At 53.7% G+C, this 18,605-nt stretch overlaps 8 protein-coding genes and 1 non-coding gene across 9 annotated transcripts; 4 read left to right on the plus strand and 5 right to left on the minus strand.

Moving 5' to 3' along the window:
* Window positions 1-1,370: 1,370 nt before the first annotated feature.
* Window positions 1,371-1,441, plus strand: B0H65DRAFT_t243. The gene has a single exon. It is a non-coding gene; the product is annotated as a tRNA-Lys (tRNA).
* Window positions 1,442-2,788: 1,347 nt separating this feature from the next.
* B0H65DRAFT_201334 (NUC173 domain-containing protein) lies at window positions 2,789-7,350 on the minus strand. Its single transcript, XM_062821791.1, has 3 exons — window positions 7,216-7,350; window positions 6,904-7,141; window positions 2,789-6,764 (listed from the first exon to the last, which is right to left on the minus strand). The coding sequence occupies exons 1-3, from the start codon at window positions 7,245-7,247 to the stop codon at window positions 2,976-2,978; spliced, it is 4,059 nt and encodes a 1,352-aa protein (XP_062681879.1). The 5' UTR covers window positions 7,248-7,350; the 3' UTR covers window positions 2,789-2,975.
* On the minus strand, window positions 7,209-8,881 carry B0H65DRAFT_466100 (putative vesicular-fusion protein sec17). The gene is made up of 4 exons (XM_062826834.1): window positions 8,557-8,881; window positions 8,349-8,472; window positions 7,955-8,261; window positions 7,209-7,868 (listed from the first exon to the last, which is right to left on the minus strand). The coding sequence occupies exons 1-4, from the start codon at window positions 8,587-8,589 to the stop codon at window positions 7,454-7,456; spliced, it is 879 nt and encodes a 292-aa protein (XP_062681880.1). The 5' UTR covers window positions 8,590-8,881; the 3' UTR covers window positions 7,209-7,453.
* Window positions 8,882-8,964: 83 nt separating this feature from the next.
* B0H65DRAFT_201342 (uncharacterized protein) lies at window positions 8,965-10,189 on the plus strand. Its single transcript, XM_062821792.1, has one exon. It carries the CDS (start codon window positions 9,189-9,191, stop codon window positions 9,894-9,896), a length of 708 nt encoding a protein of 235 aa, XP_062681881.1. The 5' UTR covers window positions 8,965-9,188; the 3' UTR covers window positions 9,897-10,189.
* Window positions 10,190-10,482: 293 nt separating this feature from the next.
* Window positions 10,483-13,134, minus strand: B0H65DRAFT_574137 (uncharacterized protein; the record flags this gene model as incomplete). Its single annotated transcript, XM_062830570.1, has 2 exons — window positions 12,179-13,134; window positions 10,483-12,104 (listed from the first exon to the last, which is right to left on the minus strand). The coding sequence occupies exons 1-2, from the start codon at window positions 12,945-12,947 to the stop codon at window positions 10,483-10,485; spliced, it is 2,391 nt and encodes a 796-aa protein (XP_062681882.1). The 5' UTR covers window positions 12,948-13,134.
* B0H65DRAFT_201368 (uncharacterized protein) lies at window positions 13,134-13,765 on the plus strand. The gene has a single exon (XM_062821796.1). It carries the CDS (start codon window positions 13,321-13,323, stop codon window positions 13,729-13,731), a length of 411 nt encoding a protein of 136 aa, XP_062681883.1. The 5' UTR covers window positions 13,134-13,320; the 3' UTR covers window positions 13,732-13,765.
* B0H65DRAFT_201350 (uncharacterized protein) lies at window positions 13,766-14,255 on the minus strand. The gene has a single exon (XM_062821793.1). It carries the CDS (start codon window positions 14,088-14,090, stop codon window positions 13,800-13,802), a length of 291 nt encoding a protein of 96 aa, XP_062681884.1. The 5' UTR covers window positions 14,091-14,255; the 3' UTR covers window positions 13,766-13,799.
* Window positions 14,256-14,904: 649 nt separating this feature from the next.
* B0H65DRAFT_201352 (type 1 phosphatases regulator ypi-1) lies at window positions 14,905-16,271 on the plus strand. The gene is made up of 3 exons (XM_062821794.1): window positions 14,905-14,908; window positions 15,141-15,505; window positions 15,631-16,271. The coding sequence occupies exons 2-3, from the start codon at window positions 15,310-15,312 to the stop codon at window positions 16,011-16,013; spliced, it is 579 nt and encodes a 192-aa protein (XP_062681885.1). The 5' UTR covers window positions 14,905-14,908; window positions 15,141-15,309; the 3' UTR covers window positions 16,014-16,271.
* A 55-nt stretch (window positions 16,272-16,326) lies between these two features.
* B0H65DRAFT_466106 (S-adenosyl-L-methionine-dependent methyltransferase) lies at window positions 16,327-18,518 on the minus strand. Its single transcript, XM_062826835.1, has 2 exons — window positions 18,046-18,518; window positions 16,327-17,992 (listed from the first exon to the last, which is right to left on the minus strand). The coding sequence occupies exons 1-2, from the start codon at window positions 18,338-18,340 to the stop codon at window positions 16,530-16,532; spliced, it is 1,758 nt and encodes a 585-aa protein (XP_062681886.1). The 5' UTR covers window positions 18,341-18,518; the 3' UTR covers window positions 16,327-16,529.
* Between the last annotated feature and the right edge of the window lie 87 nt (window positions 18,519-18,605).

Here is an 18,605-nt window from a genome sequence, read left to right on the forward strand (position 1 = left end):
AAAAAAGATCGCTCTACTACCCCTCTTAACAGATGTTTTGGCGAGGTACGAGAGATTTAGCGGTTTCCTTGTGCGACTGGTCGTCGCTGCCGAAAGTGAAGGCATCTCCTGCGATTCTGGCAGTGAAGGTGCACTCGCGTTTGCCTGTGCCCAAAAACCTTCAAGTTGGAAGGAGCGACCTTCGGTTGAGTTGAACCTTGGAACCTTGAGGACCTTCCACCGCCATGTAGAGATAAGTAGCAGGCAGGAAGTTCGGACGAGAGCTGCATCAGTCAACCGATAGTTTCGCCGTCTTCAGGTTCGAGGCGACGCCGCTGGTGAGGCTGGGAATAGAAATGGACAGGAAGGGAAGAGATGTTCCTCGTCATCGATCATACTCGAGGGTGGTGGGTGCCTTTCTGGCTCTGGGCGCCAAGGCTCTTCCACCCTCTCCCCATAGGGAGAGGGTGGCAGAAATTTGGGACATAAAATAAATCTGGGACACTCGAATCTGCATACAAAATGCTAAGAAACCAAACCACCAACTCCATTTCAACCACTCAACACTTTTCAAATATTCTACCAAAATTAATATAGGGCCTTTGAATAAAGAAAAGCCAATATCCAAAAGTGCATCATGAACAAAAATTTTCTTGGGCTAGAAAAATTGAGTTTTTGGTATCAATGCCCTATAAATTAGGCGGTGCAGGCTTCCGCTTCAGGCTTGGTATATGACATGAACTAAGGGAACGATGAATTTCTTGAGCAAACCGCAACCAAATTTATTGCTGAAAGTTGGAATAAGCTAGTAATCATCAGGTCTATCAGCTGTGAAAGTTGCATCTTGATATCTTGAGAAATGGCTGCGTGGTGAGAAGGGTCAATGAGATTTCCTGCAATTCCCATACAAATGGCCATGTCCCAGATTTATTTTATGTCCCAAATTTCTGCCACCCTCGAGTACCAAGCGCATGGTATGTATCACCTGCCAAGGGCTGCCCCTGAGACGAACGCATGGAATCGTCGCAAGACTATCGGTCGCCGCTTACCTTCCCCTTTTTCTTGTGAAGCATTGTTATTCATGACTGGTCGTCAAGCATGCCACGAGAGAAACCCCACGCACAATGCAACGCGACTAGCTGACCGAAGGTTCGAACTTCGATGATCGGCTCAATTGAACGGCTGGTATCGTGGCAGGAAGTAAGGAGACATTGATCGGTGAAAATAACGGACAGATTGGAAGTACCAAATGTCATATCTGGCTATGATTATGGAAATGGACGAGGGATGAAGGTGACAAACCGAGATCATCAACGCGACAAGACGACAGTTGCACAGCATGCGGGGTTACCCTTGCTTATAAGAGTAATATGATGATTGATTGTCAAGAAGTTACTCTGGCGGAGTGGTTAACGCGCTGCCTTTTTTGCTTGGCGCGTAGGTTCGAATCCTACAGGTGACATTCTTTTTTCCCTTTTATTTTCATGGACATGATCTCTTTTGTGCCATTTCTTCTCGTGATGATCCTTTTCATCCTTTTTGACTTTTTTTAAGGAAGCGAGGGTTCAGTTCTTGTAAAGTTGAGATGCAAGGTATATACGCGTGTGTATAGGTCTTCGTAGAAGTTATCACCGAGTGGCCAAATTCATAATCTTGAAACCTTCGTGGAAACATATCTTTAAACTTTTTGTTTCAAATACAACCATATTCCCGTAGGGAACTGTGAAATCAAAGCCCATGACATCTCCATTTTCCTAACCATCAATCAAGAGATTTTTCTAGTATCCGGTCTGTCAACTAGCTACCAGCATCTCTTACCAACCATTCCTGTGATGACTACTCAACCAAAGAACTAACATCAGAGCCTACGCAACAAGCACATGGCAAGGCACCAAAAGACAATGACCCTCTTCCTTGAAAGAACCATGGACGACCACACAACTAACAAGTCGACATTTTTCATGCCTGTTTGCACATGCTTTCAATCCCAGCCAGTGAGACACCACGTTGTCCAGGGCACAACAGATCGCAACACACGGACCGGACCGTTCGGCACGGAGCACGGGAGGACCGGTCACGGCCGGACAGCAAAAGCACCCGGACGCCGTGCCGATGTGCTGGTGAAGAGAGCACAACGAGCACGGAGAGGCCGGGGGCCATGATGGACGCACCGACCCGACATGACAGGACCGACGGAAACATGCCTCGAATGAACCTCATGGGCATCGCTTCAGTTCGTGTGCCAATGCCAACAAACGCGAGCACAACCTCAAATCACAGCACATCGTAGTAGAAGCAAAACATCAAAATCATATCCTATCTAAAAAGGGGAAACATGGGATGTCAAAATGTCGAAGCCAAACGGGATCGCGTATTCATCGCGGAGCCTTGAATTTCTGAAAAAAAAAACAAAGCAACGCATTCATAGCAATTCTTGAGACTCTCAGTTTTAATCTCCCCGGTTAATACAACCCAACGACTGTCTGAAACAGTAAAATTCGTCATTGGGCCTATATTCTGCGTCCCCGGGTGCAACTTTCTGAAGAGAAAAAAAGGAGAAAAAAAGTTCTAAAAATGGGGGTGGGGAGGGAAGGCTTAAATAGTCTTTTCCGGGTACAGTTGGTGCGGTGGTGCACAGGGCAGGCGTTTCTCCACTTGGAATTTCATGCCATGCACGATCCGACGGCAAGTGAGCGGCAACTGCTTGCTACCCCTGAGGTTCCAGGGTTAGGGGTTATTGTAGCAGTCCCCTCGGGACAGGATGTGTGGACAGCTCTGATGACACCTCCATTGAACATCACGGTGTACACTTGTGATAAGGATAATGACATACTTTGAAGAGATCGTTCCCATCTATGTAGATACTTTTTAAGTTGAACTCCGTTACCAAACAGACAAACAAAAACAGACATGATATCTCAAACTCTGAAATCCCGGGGCAGTGTCCTCGCAAGGCTATCTAATCTGACAAGATAAAACCGACAAACACTCAGACTTTAGTTCCTTCCCCTTCCACCCTTACTGACACCTCCACGCATCGGTCCACCTGTCCTCCTACCCTCGCCCAAAGTTCTCCTTCCCTGATCGTTGCCTCCGCGACCACCGCCACGGCTAAAGCCACCACGACCAGGGCCACCTCTCCTGTCACCACCACCACCTCTCCTGTCACCACCACCACCTCGTCCACCACCGAAGCCACCACGGCCACGGCCACCACCACCACCGCCGCCGCGTCCACCACCGAAGCCGCGTCCACCGCCACGACCACCACCACGGCCACCGCCGCGCATGTTTTGCTTGATCTCCTTGGCTGTGTTATCATCGATGTCCATACCATCATCCTCGTCGTCGCTATCGTCGTTTTTCCTGCCCTTGCTGGAGAACTTAAGCTTGCCGCGGAGACCCCTCTTGGGCGCATCCTTGCCCTTGAGCGCCGCCACATAGGCACCAACGCCGTCCTCGTCGTCGTTGCCGCCCTTGGGCACGTCGACCTCCATCATGTCGCCGTCCTCGCCCAATATGAGCTTTCCGTCCATGTCCGTCTTGGCCTTGGACTTGGTAGTGTGCCTCTTGAGCTTGGTCGGCTTGGTAGAAGAGATGTTGGCGAGGGCGTTGCGGTCGAGCAGATCCAGAGGCTCGTTCTCGTCCTCCAGAATATACGTGTTGCCGCCCTTCTGCTGTGACTGTCCTCCCTTCTTGCTGCGCTTGCCCGTCATCTCGGCGTCCGAGTCGTCGGACTGCTCCGACTCGTTGTCGTCGTCGCTGCTGTAAAGGGCGTGGTCGTACTCGCTCTCGAACCGGCTGGCCTTCCTGCCGCCGGCCTCGTCGTCCGAACCCTCACCAGCCTCCTTGCCGGCCTCCTTTCTCCTCTTCGCGCGCTCCTTGGTCTTGCGGATGTTGACAATCAACTTCCTGTCATCCTCGGGGCAGTACTTGCTAACAGCCTCAAAGCCAAAGCGCCGGATCATGCGCTCGATGATGTGCTTGACCTTGGAGCGGAAATGACCCTTGTGCTCGTGACTCCAAACCATGACGTTGGGAATGAGTGTGGGGAGGCGGGGCGTCATCATCTCGGTGGGCAGGCTGATGATGCAAACCTTGACGAAGCCAAGAACGCTCTTCACGATCTCGCGGTTGTTGGAGGTAAGGAAGAGGTCCATGGTCTGGACAAGGTCGGACAAGGTTTCCTTACTGACGGTCTCTCGGAACTCGTAAAGGACGCGGGTAATGGCAGTGATAGAGGCCGAAATCATGTGAGGGGTGCTGCCAGCCAAACCGGCGCTGACCATGGTGAAGAACTCCTCAATAGAGGCGGTAGCCGCAGGAGCATCCGCGGGCATGTGGGGGACCTTGCTGTTATCGATCAAGGAGCCCTGAGCAAGAGCCATCTTCTGACCAAGGAGAACTAGAAGGTCGAAGGCGGTAGTGCGAGCCTTCTCGTTGTTCTCCTTGCAGCCAATGACAACCTCCGAAAGGATGGAGGGGATGAAGTGCAGGGAATCGTTGGGGATGAAGTGAATCAGAGCAGCAATGGCAGCCAGGCGCTCTCTCCGGGCAGGTGCCGACACCTTCTCGGAGCTGGACAGGAACAGAGTCTGGAGCTCACCATGTCTCTCCTCGAGGGCGGCCTTGCCGATGGGGGAATCCGCCAAGCGAGGAATGAGCTTGTAAGCCTTCTTCTGCAGCTGAGGGTCATCATCCTTGAAGATGACCACCGAAGCGATCTTGAAAAGGGCCTCAAAGCTGTCACGGGGGAGGTAGATAGACATGGTAACGACCAGATCCATGAGAGTGTGCGCGGCAGAGGGCATGTGATCGGCCTTCTGCTGTTGCTGGGGCTTCTTCTCGATAACCTCTTGAAGAGCCTCGGCGAGCTTCTCGCACACCATGTTAAATGTCTCGGTAAGGCGCGCGGGGGGGATGATGCTGAGGTAGGCGTTGATGGTCTGGAGGACAGGGCCGCGCTTCTGGGGAAGAGTGGTGCTGTAAACATTGAAGAGAACAGCGAGGAAGTCGGCCGCAAAGGTGGTTCCGAGGTACTCCAAGTTCTTCTGCGCCTGCTCCTTGCTGACCCTGCCGAGGAGGATAAGGTCATCGACCTCATCGGAAGTGGCGATGGCCTGGTTGGATTCAACAACGGTTCTGAGGGCGCGGCAGATATCCAAGCGCAGGTCAACCTGCTCATACAAAAGGTTGGTCAACATCTCAGCAAAGCCAGTGTCGAAGGCCTCAACAAGATCAAGGGGAAGGTCGCAGTAGCCGGGAAGAATCGACCAAATCTGCTGAACAACAGTCTCGAAGATCTTGATGTGAATGTTCTTCTCGCCCTGGTGCTCAATCACACGCTGGAACATGATAGCACTGAGGGGAACCAATTCGCTCTTGAAGTGCGCCAGGTTGGTGTTAGAGGTGTAGTCACGGAGAAGAGGAAGCATCCAGGCTCTGCCAGGCTGACCCTTGACGGGCTTCGCGAGGTTCAGGGGAAGCACATTCAGGACCGCCTCAGGACCCATTGCACGAATCGCCTTGCCAAGGACCTCGTCGGCTTCCTGCTTTCCAGCGAAAGAATCGTTGCCGCGCATTTCGCCGATGCTCTTGACGACGGAAAGGAGGTAAGGGTTAGCCTGCCACCGAAAGGCATCGAACATGGCACCAAGGACGTTGAAAGTCTCCATCCAGGCAGCTTGGTACTGAACTGTGAGAAGGCCCTCGACGACCTTGACTAGTTGCTGAATAACCTTCTCGTCAAAAATCGAAGGCTCAAGGACGGCCTCCTTGGGAACACAGTTAGCCAGAAAGGAAACCAAGCACTCGGACGCCGAAACGCGAATGTTCTTGTGCTGAGACTCGAGGTATCCGGAGACCAGAGTGAAAGGGTCGACCAGCTCCTGGAAGGTCTCGGCGGGCGAAATCTGACCCGCAACATCGTAGGCTCTCGACAGAATGGCGATCCAGGGAGGGAGGAGCTGGGTATCGTTGGGCGCGGGACGAAGTTCCCTGATAATCTCGAGCAACCGGGGAAGCTTGGCGGAGGCAACCTCGTCGGTGGCCATGCCCTCGAACATCATCTCGAAGATCTCGAAGACAGCCATGCTCATGTGCTCGTTGCCGGTCCGGGCAATGCTAAGGAGAAGCTCGCACAGAGACTCGATGCTCTTGCTGGGCCAACCACCGCTTCCAGACGCGACAGCCTTGACGAGTTGCAAGGCGTGGATGAGCTCGGGATCGAAAGTAGAGTCGGTAGTCTTCTTCTCCTTCCTCTGGGCGGCGGCCTTGTCGGCGACAAGACGGAGGCTCTGCATGGCGGTCTCGGCGCACATGGGGGCGGCGGGATGGTCGAGAGAAGGGCTCGGGGGAGGGTTCTTCAAGATGTTCCTAAGCGCTTCCTGGGCTCTCTTGCGGACCTTGGGACGCGGGTCAAGGGCAAGGGCGAGGAGGCCGGCGACAGCCCGGCGGGGGCCGATCTGGGCGGTACCGAGCTCCCATTGTGTCGCATCTTGAGCAAGGAGCAAGCTCTCGAGGGAGCCGATCGAGGCCCTCATAAGGGGAGCATCGGCATCGGGGAGGGATAGTACTGGCGCTAGGATGGTGATGATCTGGGTGAACTTGGCCTGCAGGATAGGCTTCGGGGCGAAGGGGGTGACGACATCGAGGAGGTAGACGACGGGGGTCGCGAGGTTCTCGTTGTTGAGTAGACTGAGAAGGGCGGCGAAGTAGGCGGTAGGAGTCGCGGGTGTGTTGCGCTCCTTGAAGGTGGCCTCGATAGCCTCGAGGACACTGGCAGTCTGTGACTACAGTCAGGGTCCATGTCCACGATGGAAGGTTATGCGACAGGCCATTGCAATAGCACGCTGGGGAGAAGAGAGTAGGGATACAGAAGACGAAAGATAGAAAGAGGAGAGATGCATCATGACTCTGACTTACCTGTTTTTGGCTCTGGAGATTCGGAGACCGAATCTTGTCCAGTTTCTCCTGCAAAGACGGAGAAGTGGAAGCCATCTTGAATGTGATGAATGGCGCTGGAGTGGGACAATGCAAGCCGCTTCGCAGTGCTGAGATGCCATGAAGAACAGAAAAGTTAGAAAAGTTGTCGCTTATCGGCGCGCACGCCCCACCCGTGTCATTGATAAGGGTCATGGCACTAGTCCGAAACCGATCCCGACTGTAACTCCAGGGTTAGCTATGGCATCTCAGGTTCATATGTATCGCTTGGGCAGCCATTAAGGTAATACCTACAATACTGATGTTGATTTGTATGAATAACGCATACCAACTAGGAACAAGTTTCTATTGCTTTAAGCCTATTTCACTCCCAGACGACAGGTTTGATTCCGTCTTCAGTAAATCGCCAAATTGTCGATGACCGCAATAACAATATGAGGGGTTCATCCCCATCCCAACCAGAAAACGCCGATACGAAAAAGAAAACCAAGAATCGATAAATGGTTGTATATCATACGTTCCTCCACCCCGTTTATGAGAACTCGCTGTCCGCCTCCTCAAAGTTATTCTTGATCTGGAGAAGAACGGCCGCCTTCCAGTCATCGAGCCGGCTCATCTTATCGTACGCAGCCAGCTTGTCCTGGAACATCTCGAGGTTGTTGTTCGAGGCAGCTTCCAACAAGTCAACTAGGAGTTGGTATTCGCGCTGGCCCGTAAATGATGGGTCCTTCTCGGCATACTTGGCGATGTTGCGCTGGGCAGTGACCATATCCTTGGTCGCCAAGGAGCAGAGACCGGCCTTGAGGAAGTACTCCTTGACCGAGTACCTCATCAGGTTGCTGCCGAGTGACGCCTCCGCGACCTTCTCGAACTTCTCAATCGCGCCGAAATAGTCGCCCGCGACGGCAGAGAGATCGGCTACCTTGAGCCACAGCTTGTTCGCAAGACTAGAAACAGTCGGTTAGACAATCCAGAATGAGGAGTCGTCGGGCTCGCAACATAGTGCAAAAGCCGTGGGCATGAGATCACTTACGCGACAGCACCGTCGTTCTCATACCACTCAGCCGCGGTCGTATAGGCCTTGATAGCCTCCGGCTTATTCTGCAGCTCGTTCTCGTAGACCTCAGCCTGGTTTTCCTTGTGCGACGCAGCTCTCCGGAAGTTGCCCGCCATAGTATACTGCTTGATGGCAACCTCGACGCAGCGCACAGCGTTATCTGGGGCATCTTTCCTATAGACCTTGAAGGCGTCCAACATGGCGTTCGCCGCATCGTTGGGCTCCTTCAACTTCTCAGTGTAGATCTTGGCAGCTTCCTCGAAACACTTGCCGGCTTCGGTGTCTGGGTAGTGGAAGATTGTCAGAACTTGTCGCCAGCTCTACATGGCCCAGAAGCGCATCGTGGGTATGTATGATCGTGATAACGTACTCGACTTCTGCAACCTGAAAGCGTTGGCCGCCTGTATGTACTGATCCGCCGCATTCTGGTACTTGTCTTCCTTGTTTCCGAAGAGGCCCCAGCCCTTGGAAGCGCTCGCAAGAGTCTTCTCTGCCTGGTGTTCGCATTTGGCATCAGCAAGGCGTCCTTTGTCGCGAAAGTGTCAGGAGGTGTAAGGAGGGGTGGGTGGCTTTCTAACCTCTTGCTGGAGTACGCGCGGATCGACAGCCATGGTGGGCAAGTTATGGGATGGTATATATCGATGGGCAAGTCTGTAAGTTGGTGTCGCGTTCGCTGTATGATGCGGTTGATAGGTGTCTCAAATGCTCGGAATCAGGCGCACTCAAAGAAGCTGAGGTGTTGGTTGGGGATGGTGTCGTGTTCGTGGTTGCAGGAGGTGTTTCGTTGTCTCCCGGGGTATGCGGGATGGGATTGGGGGGTCGGGGAGTTGGCGTATGAGGGGATGACTTTAGCGGGCTGTGATCGCTGATGGCTCGCCATGGCTTTTGACGCCTGAACGTGAGGTGTTCCCTGCGGGCAGGTTGTGGGGTGACCAAGTGGACCACTAACATGTGTGAGACAGGGGTCGAGCCTTCAGCCAAAGCTCAGCTATGACGCCTGGACGCCCAGCAGGTAGAATACTTCGCAAATGTCACTCTTTCATCTCACTCAACCTCAGATATCGCGACTTTTTACAGAGCCTCACCTGAACTCACCATCAAAGAGCCCCCAAGCCGCATCATATATCCGAAACTTCACACCACAAGTTAACATCTTCTTTCAACTCTACCACCACGATCACAGAGGCATTTTCTTCCCGTCAAGGTCAACATGACAACAAAAACCCTCTGCCGCGCCTGCCACCGCGCGGCTCGCACAACCACAACCTCCATCTCAGCCCGCTCAACCCGTGGCCTCTCCCAACCATTCACAACCGAAACCTTCCCTCAATCCACCGCCCGTGGCGGCTCATCCAAACTCCCTCCACCACCGCAACTTGACCCATCAGCCATCCTCTCCACGCCAACTTGGTCCGTCCGCTCTCTTCTCCCCCCATCAAGACCAACATCATCAACACCATCATCAACCCAACCCGAAGAAAGCGAAATAACCCCTCAAACCCTCACGCACCTCTCCCGTCTCTCTGCCCTGCCCCCTCCCTCCGCCTCCGACCCCTCCTCCACCGCCCGCCTCCTCTCAGCTCTACACTCGCACCTGCACTTCGTGCGCTCGATCCAATCGGTGGACACTACGGATCCTTCTTCTCTTGAAGGGCAGGAGCTAGCGCCGTTGAGCTCGATACGGGATGAGTCGCCGGAGGGATTGGCGGAGATCACGATTGATCTGAAGACGCTTGAGGGGGCGCTGGCGGAGGAGGATATTGTTGGTCATTGCAGGCGGCCTAGGAGGAGGAAGGCTGAGGAGCAGCTGACCAAAGAGAAGAAGAAGAATGAGGCTGAGGATTGGGATGTATTGGGGTGTGCTGAGCAAAAGGTTGGGAGATACTTTGTTGTTAGGAGTGGGAAGAAGGTGGAGTAGAATGACTGAAGGGGAAAGTGGTTGAAGTTGGTCTAGCGCCCTTGGTAGGGTAGAAGAGCTGTGGGTTTTGTGGTATGACCATATAGGAGGGCCCTGATCTGCTAACTGATGCCGAGCGTATGGGAAACCTGGAAGATCTGATAAAAGACGGGAAAGGCGTCAGAGCTTGCACGGGGAGTCCTCGAGGCTTTCGAGGAACCACTTCAGGTGCCCGTCTTGCCTATACTCCGAGTTCGAATCTTCCGAGGTGTATTCATGGGACAAGAATCACTCAGTGAGGGAACTATGCTGCTGCGATCCAAGCGACACACTGCAATATTTGTTTACTGTACCATACTAAGTGTGTCCTACCCAGATGATCCACATCGGTCGCCAGAGATTACTCTGGTATAGAAAGCTAACTGAACTGAAGCTAATCCTACAATTATTTAGATAACGTACGAATTTCTGTCTCATTTCTCATGAGCCCTGCGTTACCACCCCCTTGTCGTTGTCATAACATAAAAATTAGCAGGAACTTAGGTCCCAAAAAAAGCCGAAGTTAAACGTTCACCAATCCTCCCCCCTGACGAGTCGAATGCAGCGTTTACCTCTTGTTCTTCTTCCTCATCCGGGTCCTGATAATACCCGGATCGTTTTTCGCAGCTTCCTTCGCCTTGTCAATGATCACAATTCCACGCTCGACGGCGTCCCGCTTCTTCTCGCGCTCTCGCACCCTCTCTTCTGCGGCTACCATGGCTGCCTCGTCTCGGCTGATCCGCTCTTGGTTGATGTCCTCCCAGTTGATGTGCTTTAGGATGCTACCGGCGAGGTACTGGTATCGGAGATGTCCACTGACCTTAGCAGAGACATCAACATTCTCGACACCATCAATACCCTCGATCCGCTGCAAACCTGCGACGCCAAACTGGATGCTGCTCGTCCGATACAAGAAGCCCAACAGGTAGTCGTTCTCAGAAAAGACATTGACAAGCCGGCCAGAGACTACGCTCCTCATGGTACACCAGACACGGGCTTCCGAGGGCGCCGGTGTACCCATCATGACGGCGTTCTCGACAAGGCCGAAAGCTCTGCGCTCCGCCAGGACCATCAGACAGACATAGATCGCACGGGCGCCGAGACTGTAACCGATTAGCGTTACTCCACGCTCTCCGTGGGCTTTGTTCATAATGGCGTCGGCGAGAAGAGCTCCGGCCTTGTCAGCGCGGACCATGCCGACGCTCCAGGGGTTGTCGATAATCTTGTTGATCTTGAGCAAGCCGAGGGGCCAGAGGGATTCCGTCATGCTGGTGAAAACTGGACCATGTTTGTTAGCGCGTCTCGAGAGGTTACACTTTGAGATATTGGAAGGAGGCTCACTGGTCCGAGCAATGATTTCCTTCTTTGCCATGGACCATGCCGAGCTCCTTACGACAGTCTCCAAAGCTGTACCCATCTTCGAGAGCGAGTCCACCTCCCATCGCACAGAGTATACCTCGTTCGCCTGTCCTAAAGCGCGCCAGGGGTTAGTGACGTCCGACTCGTCGGTCAGCCATCCACTAATGGCCAGCACAACTCGGAGACGACGGGCATCTGGCTGGATCTTGCCAATCTCGCCATCTTCGCCAATTGAGCCGCACAGGGGGATGAAAGCGAAGTCCTGTATCTCCTTGGTATACTGCTCCATCAACTTGACTGAAGTTCTGGCGTTATAGATACCGAGCAAAGCGCCGACAACAAAAGCACTCTCGCCCATCGAACCCAAGATGCCGGCAGAAGCAGTGGGTCCAAGCCCGAAGCCTCCATTGACGGATCCGATTCCTGCAGCTACAAGGGGCGGAGCGAGATGGCCAGGTATTCCAAAGCTGCTAGTCCCAGCCATACATGCCAATCCGTGCCTCCATCTCCTGGATGGCTTACCAGCGCACTCCTCGATTCTTTTCTGCATCAGCTCCTCTGGATTGATATCCTTGGCCATCCACGCAATAGCCTTGGCAACGCGGACCTCGTCATCAACGAGGACGCGAAGAGGAAGGTTTAGCGAAGAGGTGATATGGAGCAGCAGCACCCGAGTATATGCGCTGTAATGCTCGAGTGAGAGCAGGAGGAGTAGCAGAGCGTGAAGCACCAGCAATCTTTTCTCTAGAGGCCAGTAGCAGAGTGTCGACGGGACCGGCGGGTAGAGCTGCATCAGGACAGGGTCGGACTCAATGCTGGAGGTTGTAACTCCTGTCATGGAATTAGCAGCCGTCACACTATCTCTATATATGTGCCCCTGGTCACTAGGTGGAGTAAGTACTCACCGTTAGGCCTGTTCCTGCCTCGCCTGTTGTTCGGTATCGCGGAGTTGAAGTTGGCATCTCCAGCCCGCTTGACAGAGATGTCACCCACTCTCTTATGTACCGCTGTCTGCCATTTCTTGAAGTGCAGCATGGCTTCCTTTTTCAATTCCTGAAGGTAGGGCCCGATTGTCTTGTCATTGTCCTGTTCAGGGGCGCGTTGAATATTCAGATTAGATGGGTTAGCTGGCTGCAGTGCAGCACCCGTGTTGTTTTTGTTGTCTCGAGGCATGTTTCCATTTTCCTTTTGGCTCCTCGAGGTCTTACCCTTAGTGCGCTTCTTGGGGTTCTGGGGCTGCGTCTCCACGGGGGGAGGCTTGGTGATGCTGAAATCACGCAAGTGGGCTGGTAGTCCGCTCCAGAACTTGTTACGAACCGGGGGAGCGTCATCGACCAGACCGGCTGAGTCGTAAACATGGGTAAAGTGCTTCTGCATAACATCGGTGGTTCTGGTAATGAGTGAGGTTAAGTCGTTCCTCTCCTGGGGTGACAGTAGAGTGCTGAAGTCAGCCTCCCGCTTCGGGGGAATATGTCTTGGTCTGCCGCCGGGAGGCATATCCGCGGTGTTACTGTCGTCAGAAGCTGTGTGGGAGAGGGTCGGTGAAGTTGGTGATGCTGCTTCGGCGGCGTCCTTGGGAGAAGGCAAGCCGGGAGGGATTGGGTTACAAGTCTTGAGGCCTAAGGCCTTTGGATAGCGCACCGCTGGCGCGGGAGCTTCCTTAAGTGCCGCCATGATCAATTGAGGAAGGCGACAAGGCGCGTTGCTTGCTCCTTCTGTTGTTCTTTCTGACACCTCAGTCACTGCCTTGGGGTGGATGGGTTACAGTAGAGATAATTGCCTTGACCAATTGATACAGCGCAGTAAGTGTACTTGTCGCTGTGGTTGGCGAAGAGACGGAACGGATGAGTGTATCGTTTCGTCAGGATGGAGTCTGCGTAATTGCAATTGGAAGGAGTGCGCAATGGGTGATTGCCAGTTGAGTGTGGAATGAGTCCAGTCGTCTTGCTGGGTTGGTCTGGCAGATCTTGTGACAGGTGGCTTCCCAAACTGTTGAGTTCGCTCTCAGATTATGCTTCCCCGCTAGGAAAGATAGAGGGAAAGAGCGATGGTCATTCTGTCTCTGGAATTGTTTGCTGTCTTGGGGGCAGGCAGTTGTACTGCGGTACCACGATGCTGTTCGCTTAGGTTGACCTTGACGTCACAGGAGCCAGCCAGACTGTCACGGGGCCACGAAAGAGTGTCGTTCCTGCGCTTTTTAAACTTAGAGGGCCAGGCACGGGTGTGTCGAATATTCCAGGCCGGAGTTGCGAATATTAGGACTAGAGAATGCGGTCGCGCCAGGCGGTGTGGAGAGGAAACAGACAGAGGAAGGAAGAAAGGCCGAGAGGTCGGGCGTTGTTGTAGACAAAGTATGGGAAAGGGTCCTGGTCCCAGCCGGGGGCGGGGATGCAAGGTGGGTGGTTGCAGAAGGGATATACAGATATCCGTTGGTCGGGAAGGAAGCTGGGGATCGTGAACGTGGACGGGGAGAAAGAGCAGAAAAGGGCAGAGAAACCTGAGGCAGTCCACGCAGTGAAGGGCAGTTCAGTTAAGGGCAGGCAAAGGCAGGAACCCGGTGGAAGCTGGGAGTGTTTTACGGGTGGGCCGATTGCCGGAAGCGTTGCCAACAGCAAAAGGACGGCAATGAGGACCAGTGATGTTTGGCAAGCATCGAAACTCCCGTTGTGCGACGCGGGAGAGGCGGGGTGTTTGGTGGTGTTGGTCTTCTGAGGCAGCACAACATTCAAAGAGGTTCACAAGCTCAAGGATCACGGATATAATATGCTTCCATTGTGCTGCCACGCCAGCTGCTGAACACGAACATCCAAGTGGCATAGATGGGGTGAAGGGTTCGCAAGGTTCACTTTAGGCTGCAGTGGGCTGGACCGGCACCGCTTTCTGTTGTTGACTTCCTAGAACACGCAAGCCTAGCCGCTTGAACAAGGCAACGCACCGCGGAGGTGAGGACTAACAGAGCAAGCCATGATGGATATAAAAAGGACGTTAACGAATATGTGCTACCCTTTGGTACGGCCTCACGATTCAACATCCAAACCACCCATCCTCATTCTTTGATATGTAAACAGACGCAATTTCCCGAAGACCAACGAAAACTTTAATGGCCCAACACGCACATGGAAAGGATATACCATGGATATATGGATATCCAACAAACTGTTTTGTTTGTTTGCAGTGGTCCCTTCCCGATAATACAATGAGGCTCAATTCAGGGGTGTTGTTGGAACTTTGGTTCAGGGTTAAAGCAGTAACCTGCCATCCGGGTTGTGTGAGAGAGAACCGAACATTGCGGACGCTTGCGCCTAGGCTGCCAGGGGGCCCCTGTCAATCTTGCTCTCCGGCTTCCTTCCCGCAGGCGATCTTCGCCCCACCTTTGATTGGCTGCCCTGCATTGTCTGCATCCATTCTGTTGGTCTTGGCGAAGGAATGTGGAAGATGGAATGACGAAGGGGTGTGAGGAAAAAGGCGCCAAAACCGAAAACCTTCATGCGGCCGCGATCCCTCCGTCATCATAGGCTTAAGTTGCTCTAACGGCCATCAACCACACACACACCGCGGCGTGTTAACACTGAATGCACACACCTATACACCCACACACCTTCCAGTCCGTCTTCAGCCTATTCGAAGTCTAGAAGGTACTACAATCTGCCGACCAATACCCTTTGCGCGACACACAGGCCAAGGGAGACGGGCCGAGAGCCATCAGATCAGGAACCCCGCGACAAGAGTCACATAAATTTTCCAGTTCCTGCCAGGCACGCTCCTCGTCAGCAGCGGCGATCACCAAGTTTCCCAAGACTCAGACCGCAATTGTTGTCGCATCAGAAGGCATTCAAACGACGATCACCTAACTCCTTTCTCGGACAGATCACACCACCCTTGAAACCGCGCCTTTGTCAAAAAGAAGCGCTGCTGGAACCTCTTCTTCGAAACCCAACATCCTCTGTGACTACACTACCTACTAGCTAGATACAACTACCTTCTCGAAAACAAACTCGTCCGAAGAAAACACCAAACTCACACAGAAACAATCACAATGGCCTCCGTCGCCCAACGGCAAGCGCAGCCTGCGCAACCATCCACCAGCCAAACCGCTGCCCCAACCCAAACCCGAACCGAGACCTCCGCCCCGGCCATCTTGCGACTACGCGGTGCACACTCGAACGGGCGATCAGTACAATGGCGTAGCGATGTCGTTGACAACGAAGGTCTCGGCAGGAAGAAGTCCAAAGGTTAGTTGGTTTGAGTTTTGCTCCTGCTCCCCCTCACCTGCTCTGTGCGCAAGCATACATACATACAAACATACACACTCTTGCAAGTACATCGGCTGATATAACCGGCGTGCCATAACAAATAGTCTGCTGTATCTACCACAGACCAAAAGGCGTAGACGAGTCCAGCGACGATTCCTCTTCCTCTTCCGACTCCTCATCCTCTGACTCCGATTCCGACTCGGACTCGGAACCTGATCAAGATAAACGAATTAGATCCGGCGGCGGCGGTGGTGGTAGGGGCCACCACGGGCATTCCCACAATCATGATCACGATCACGGAGATGGTAACGGTTGTAATCACGACCATGGTGGTGGGCGCGAGAGGAAACATGGCGGCGATAAAGGGAAAAAGAGGGAGAGGAGACCGAGCCCGAATGCGTATGAGAAGATGCCCAAGTATAAGCCGAAGGATGGAGGGGCTGGGCCTTCGAATCCACCACCTCAGGGACCGGCGGGGAGTAAATAAATGAGAGACTACCCAGGGACGTGCGGTTTGACGTCGGATACCTTTTAGGATTTGATGCGGGGAAAATGATACACAATACGGAATATTGTTTATAGGCGGATACTTAGATACCACGGGAAGGACGGAGAATGTTATCACGGCGGCTGGGTTGCCTCGATTTTGGTTTTTGAAGCCGCAAAGACAATGGATATGTACTGCTTCTTGTTAGAAATTACCCCTTCGCTGCGCGTTTTGGCTGAAGACATTGAACTTCGCGATTTTGATAGCGGTTGATATACACATGCATCTCACTACAACAGCCTCAGATATTGAAGACATTCAGCAATGCACAAGTTTTGCCGCTAGATTCTAACCACCATTGCCCGCCGATACATAGGCGACTTTCCCTATCATATGTACCAGCTATACAGAGCTTCCCAATGCTCAAGATCGTACAAGAAATCTAACCATCCATGTAAAGAAAACCCTCCAGACCTTTTTAGTTCACAGCGCCAGACGCCACTCAACGTTATCCCACTAGTGCAACAGCCAAGTCTGAGTCTGCTCCTTTTCACCCTCGGCAGCCCAAGTAACCCTCAAGTTCAATCCACGCTCGTGGTTCTCGGCGGTGATGTACTCAATCTCGCCCGCAATCTTCTTGCCCGGAGCCGGCTTCGTCTCCTTGACCTTGTTCTTGTCCAGAAGCATCAGGCCCTGTCTCCAGTGAGTAGGCTCACCGAACGGTCCGGTAGTAAACGCCACCCGGGCGTCCTTGTCGCCGCCCTTGCCGGCTGTCTCAGCAACCCACTCCTGCGCCTTGGTGTCCAGCTTGATGGACTCGTCGACGCGGTCGCGCGCGAAGAAGACGTCCCACCAGACGAGGAAGCCGTCGTGGCTCTCGGCCTTCTCCGAGAAGGCGCTCTGCCACTTGGCCGTGAACACAAGGTCCTCGACCTTGACGGTGTGGAAGTCCAGCAGGCCGAAGGAGGCGGGCGTGCCGCACACGGTCTCGGCGGGGCGCACCTCCATCCGGCAGTCCTCGTAGATGCCCTTCTGCATCACCTTCATGTCGAAGCCGTACACGTCGCGCCAGAAGTCGACGTACTCGGCAATGTACTCCTGCTCCGACACGGGCGCGATCCACATGTTGCCGTGGCTGGGGACCAGCAGACCTTGGGGGGCAAGGTACTTGTCGCGCGCCCAGAGAACGCTGTTCAGCATGGCCTCGTACAAAAGGCAGTAGCCCATCCACTCGGACACGATGATGTCGACCTTGTCGACGGGGAGGATCACCTCCTCGATGCGGCCCTTGAGGGTGACGATCACGTCCGAGAGGCCGTTGGCGTAGATGTTCTCGCGCGCCTTGTCGATGATCTCGGAGCGGTCGACGGCGATGACCTGCTTCGCGCCCGCCTTGGCGCAGAACATGGACAGGATGCCCGTGCCGCAGCCGATGTCGAGCACGACCTTGCCGGCGAAAAGGTCCTTGTTCTGATAGATGAAGTCGCGGTAGGCTTCGGTGCGGACCGTGTCCTTGAGCATGGTCTCGTGGATGTCGTTGTGCGCGTACGACTCGAAGTAGTAGTCCGAAGCACCCTCCTTGGCGGCAGGACCCTCGGGGGCCGGGCCTGAAGGCGCAGCAGCAGCGGCGGCGGCCTTGCCCTTGGCGGCATCCTTGTCGTCGTCATCAGCCTGCCAGCGCTGATCGAGCGTCTGCTGTACGGCAAGACGGTAGTTGGAGAACTGCTTGGACAGCTGCTCAAGCTGAGCCTGGAGCTCGGCGTTCTTCTGGATCAACTCATCCACAGCAGGCGCATCCGCGCCCTTTTCGGTGCCGGCAGCGGAAGCCTCAGCGCCGGTACCGCTGGACTCAGGGAGATCATCCAGGCACAAAATCAAGGCGTCATCATCAAGGACGGGCTTGAGGTAGCGGTCATCCTCCAGATCGGCGGCAGTGATCTCAGTGGGAAGAGGGACGCCTTCGTGGACCTTGGAACGGACTAATTTGTTGTCAGTAGATTGACTATCTAGCTTGTGAAATTTAGAGACATACTGAAGTTGATAAGCTTGATCAAGCCGTAAAAGTCCAAGTTGAGACGGTCGCGAATGGCAAGGAAATCAAGACCCTTTTCCTTGCAGGAGTTCAGCATGGAGACAACGTCGGGGAAGACATGGTCGTCGAGCAAGGAGATGATGGCAGGGGCCTCCTCCTGCTCCTCGTCCTGGTCGAGCCACTCATCCTCGTCGCCAGAAGAAGACGAGGCATCAGAGCCGGAGTCAGAGCCGGAGCTGTAGTTGTCACGACGGGGTTCAGACTGAGCCGCCGAGGTGGACGCTTGAGCTGCCATGATGGGTGGTTGGCCTCGAGGTACTTGGCTTTGACCAGTAAATAGGGGAAGTAAAAACAATCAAGACCACAACAAGGAATGTGGATTCTTGAAAGTTCGTTGTTGGGTTGTTGATGCCTAGCTGGTCGTCAAGGTGCGCAGGCTTTGAAAAAAATCAGAAATTTCCACTTCTGTATCAGGTTGGCTGCAGTTGCAGCGTCCAAAATTGCGGGGAAGCACATGCTGATAACGAACGCTTGTTCGAACATTACGTGCGAAAGGAATT

Source organism: Neurospora tetraspora (genome assembly GCF_033439725.1).
Source record: "Neurospora tetraspora strain CBS 560.94 chromosome Unknown B0H65scaffold_4, whole genome shotgun sequence".
Taxonomy (NCBI): Eukaryota; Fungi; Ascomycota; class Sordariomycetes; order Sordariales; family Sordariaceae; genus Neurospora; species Neurospora tetraspora.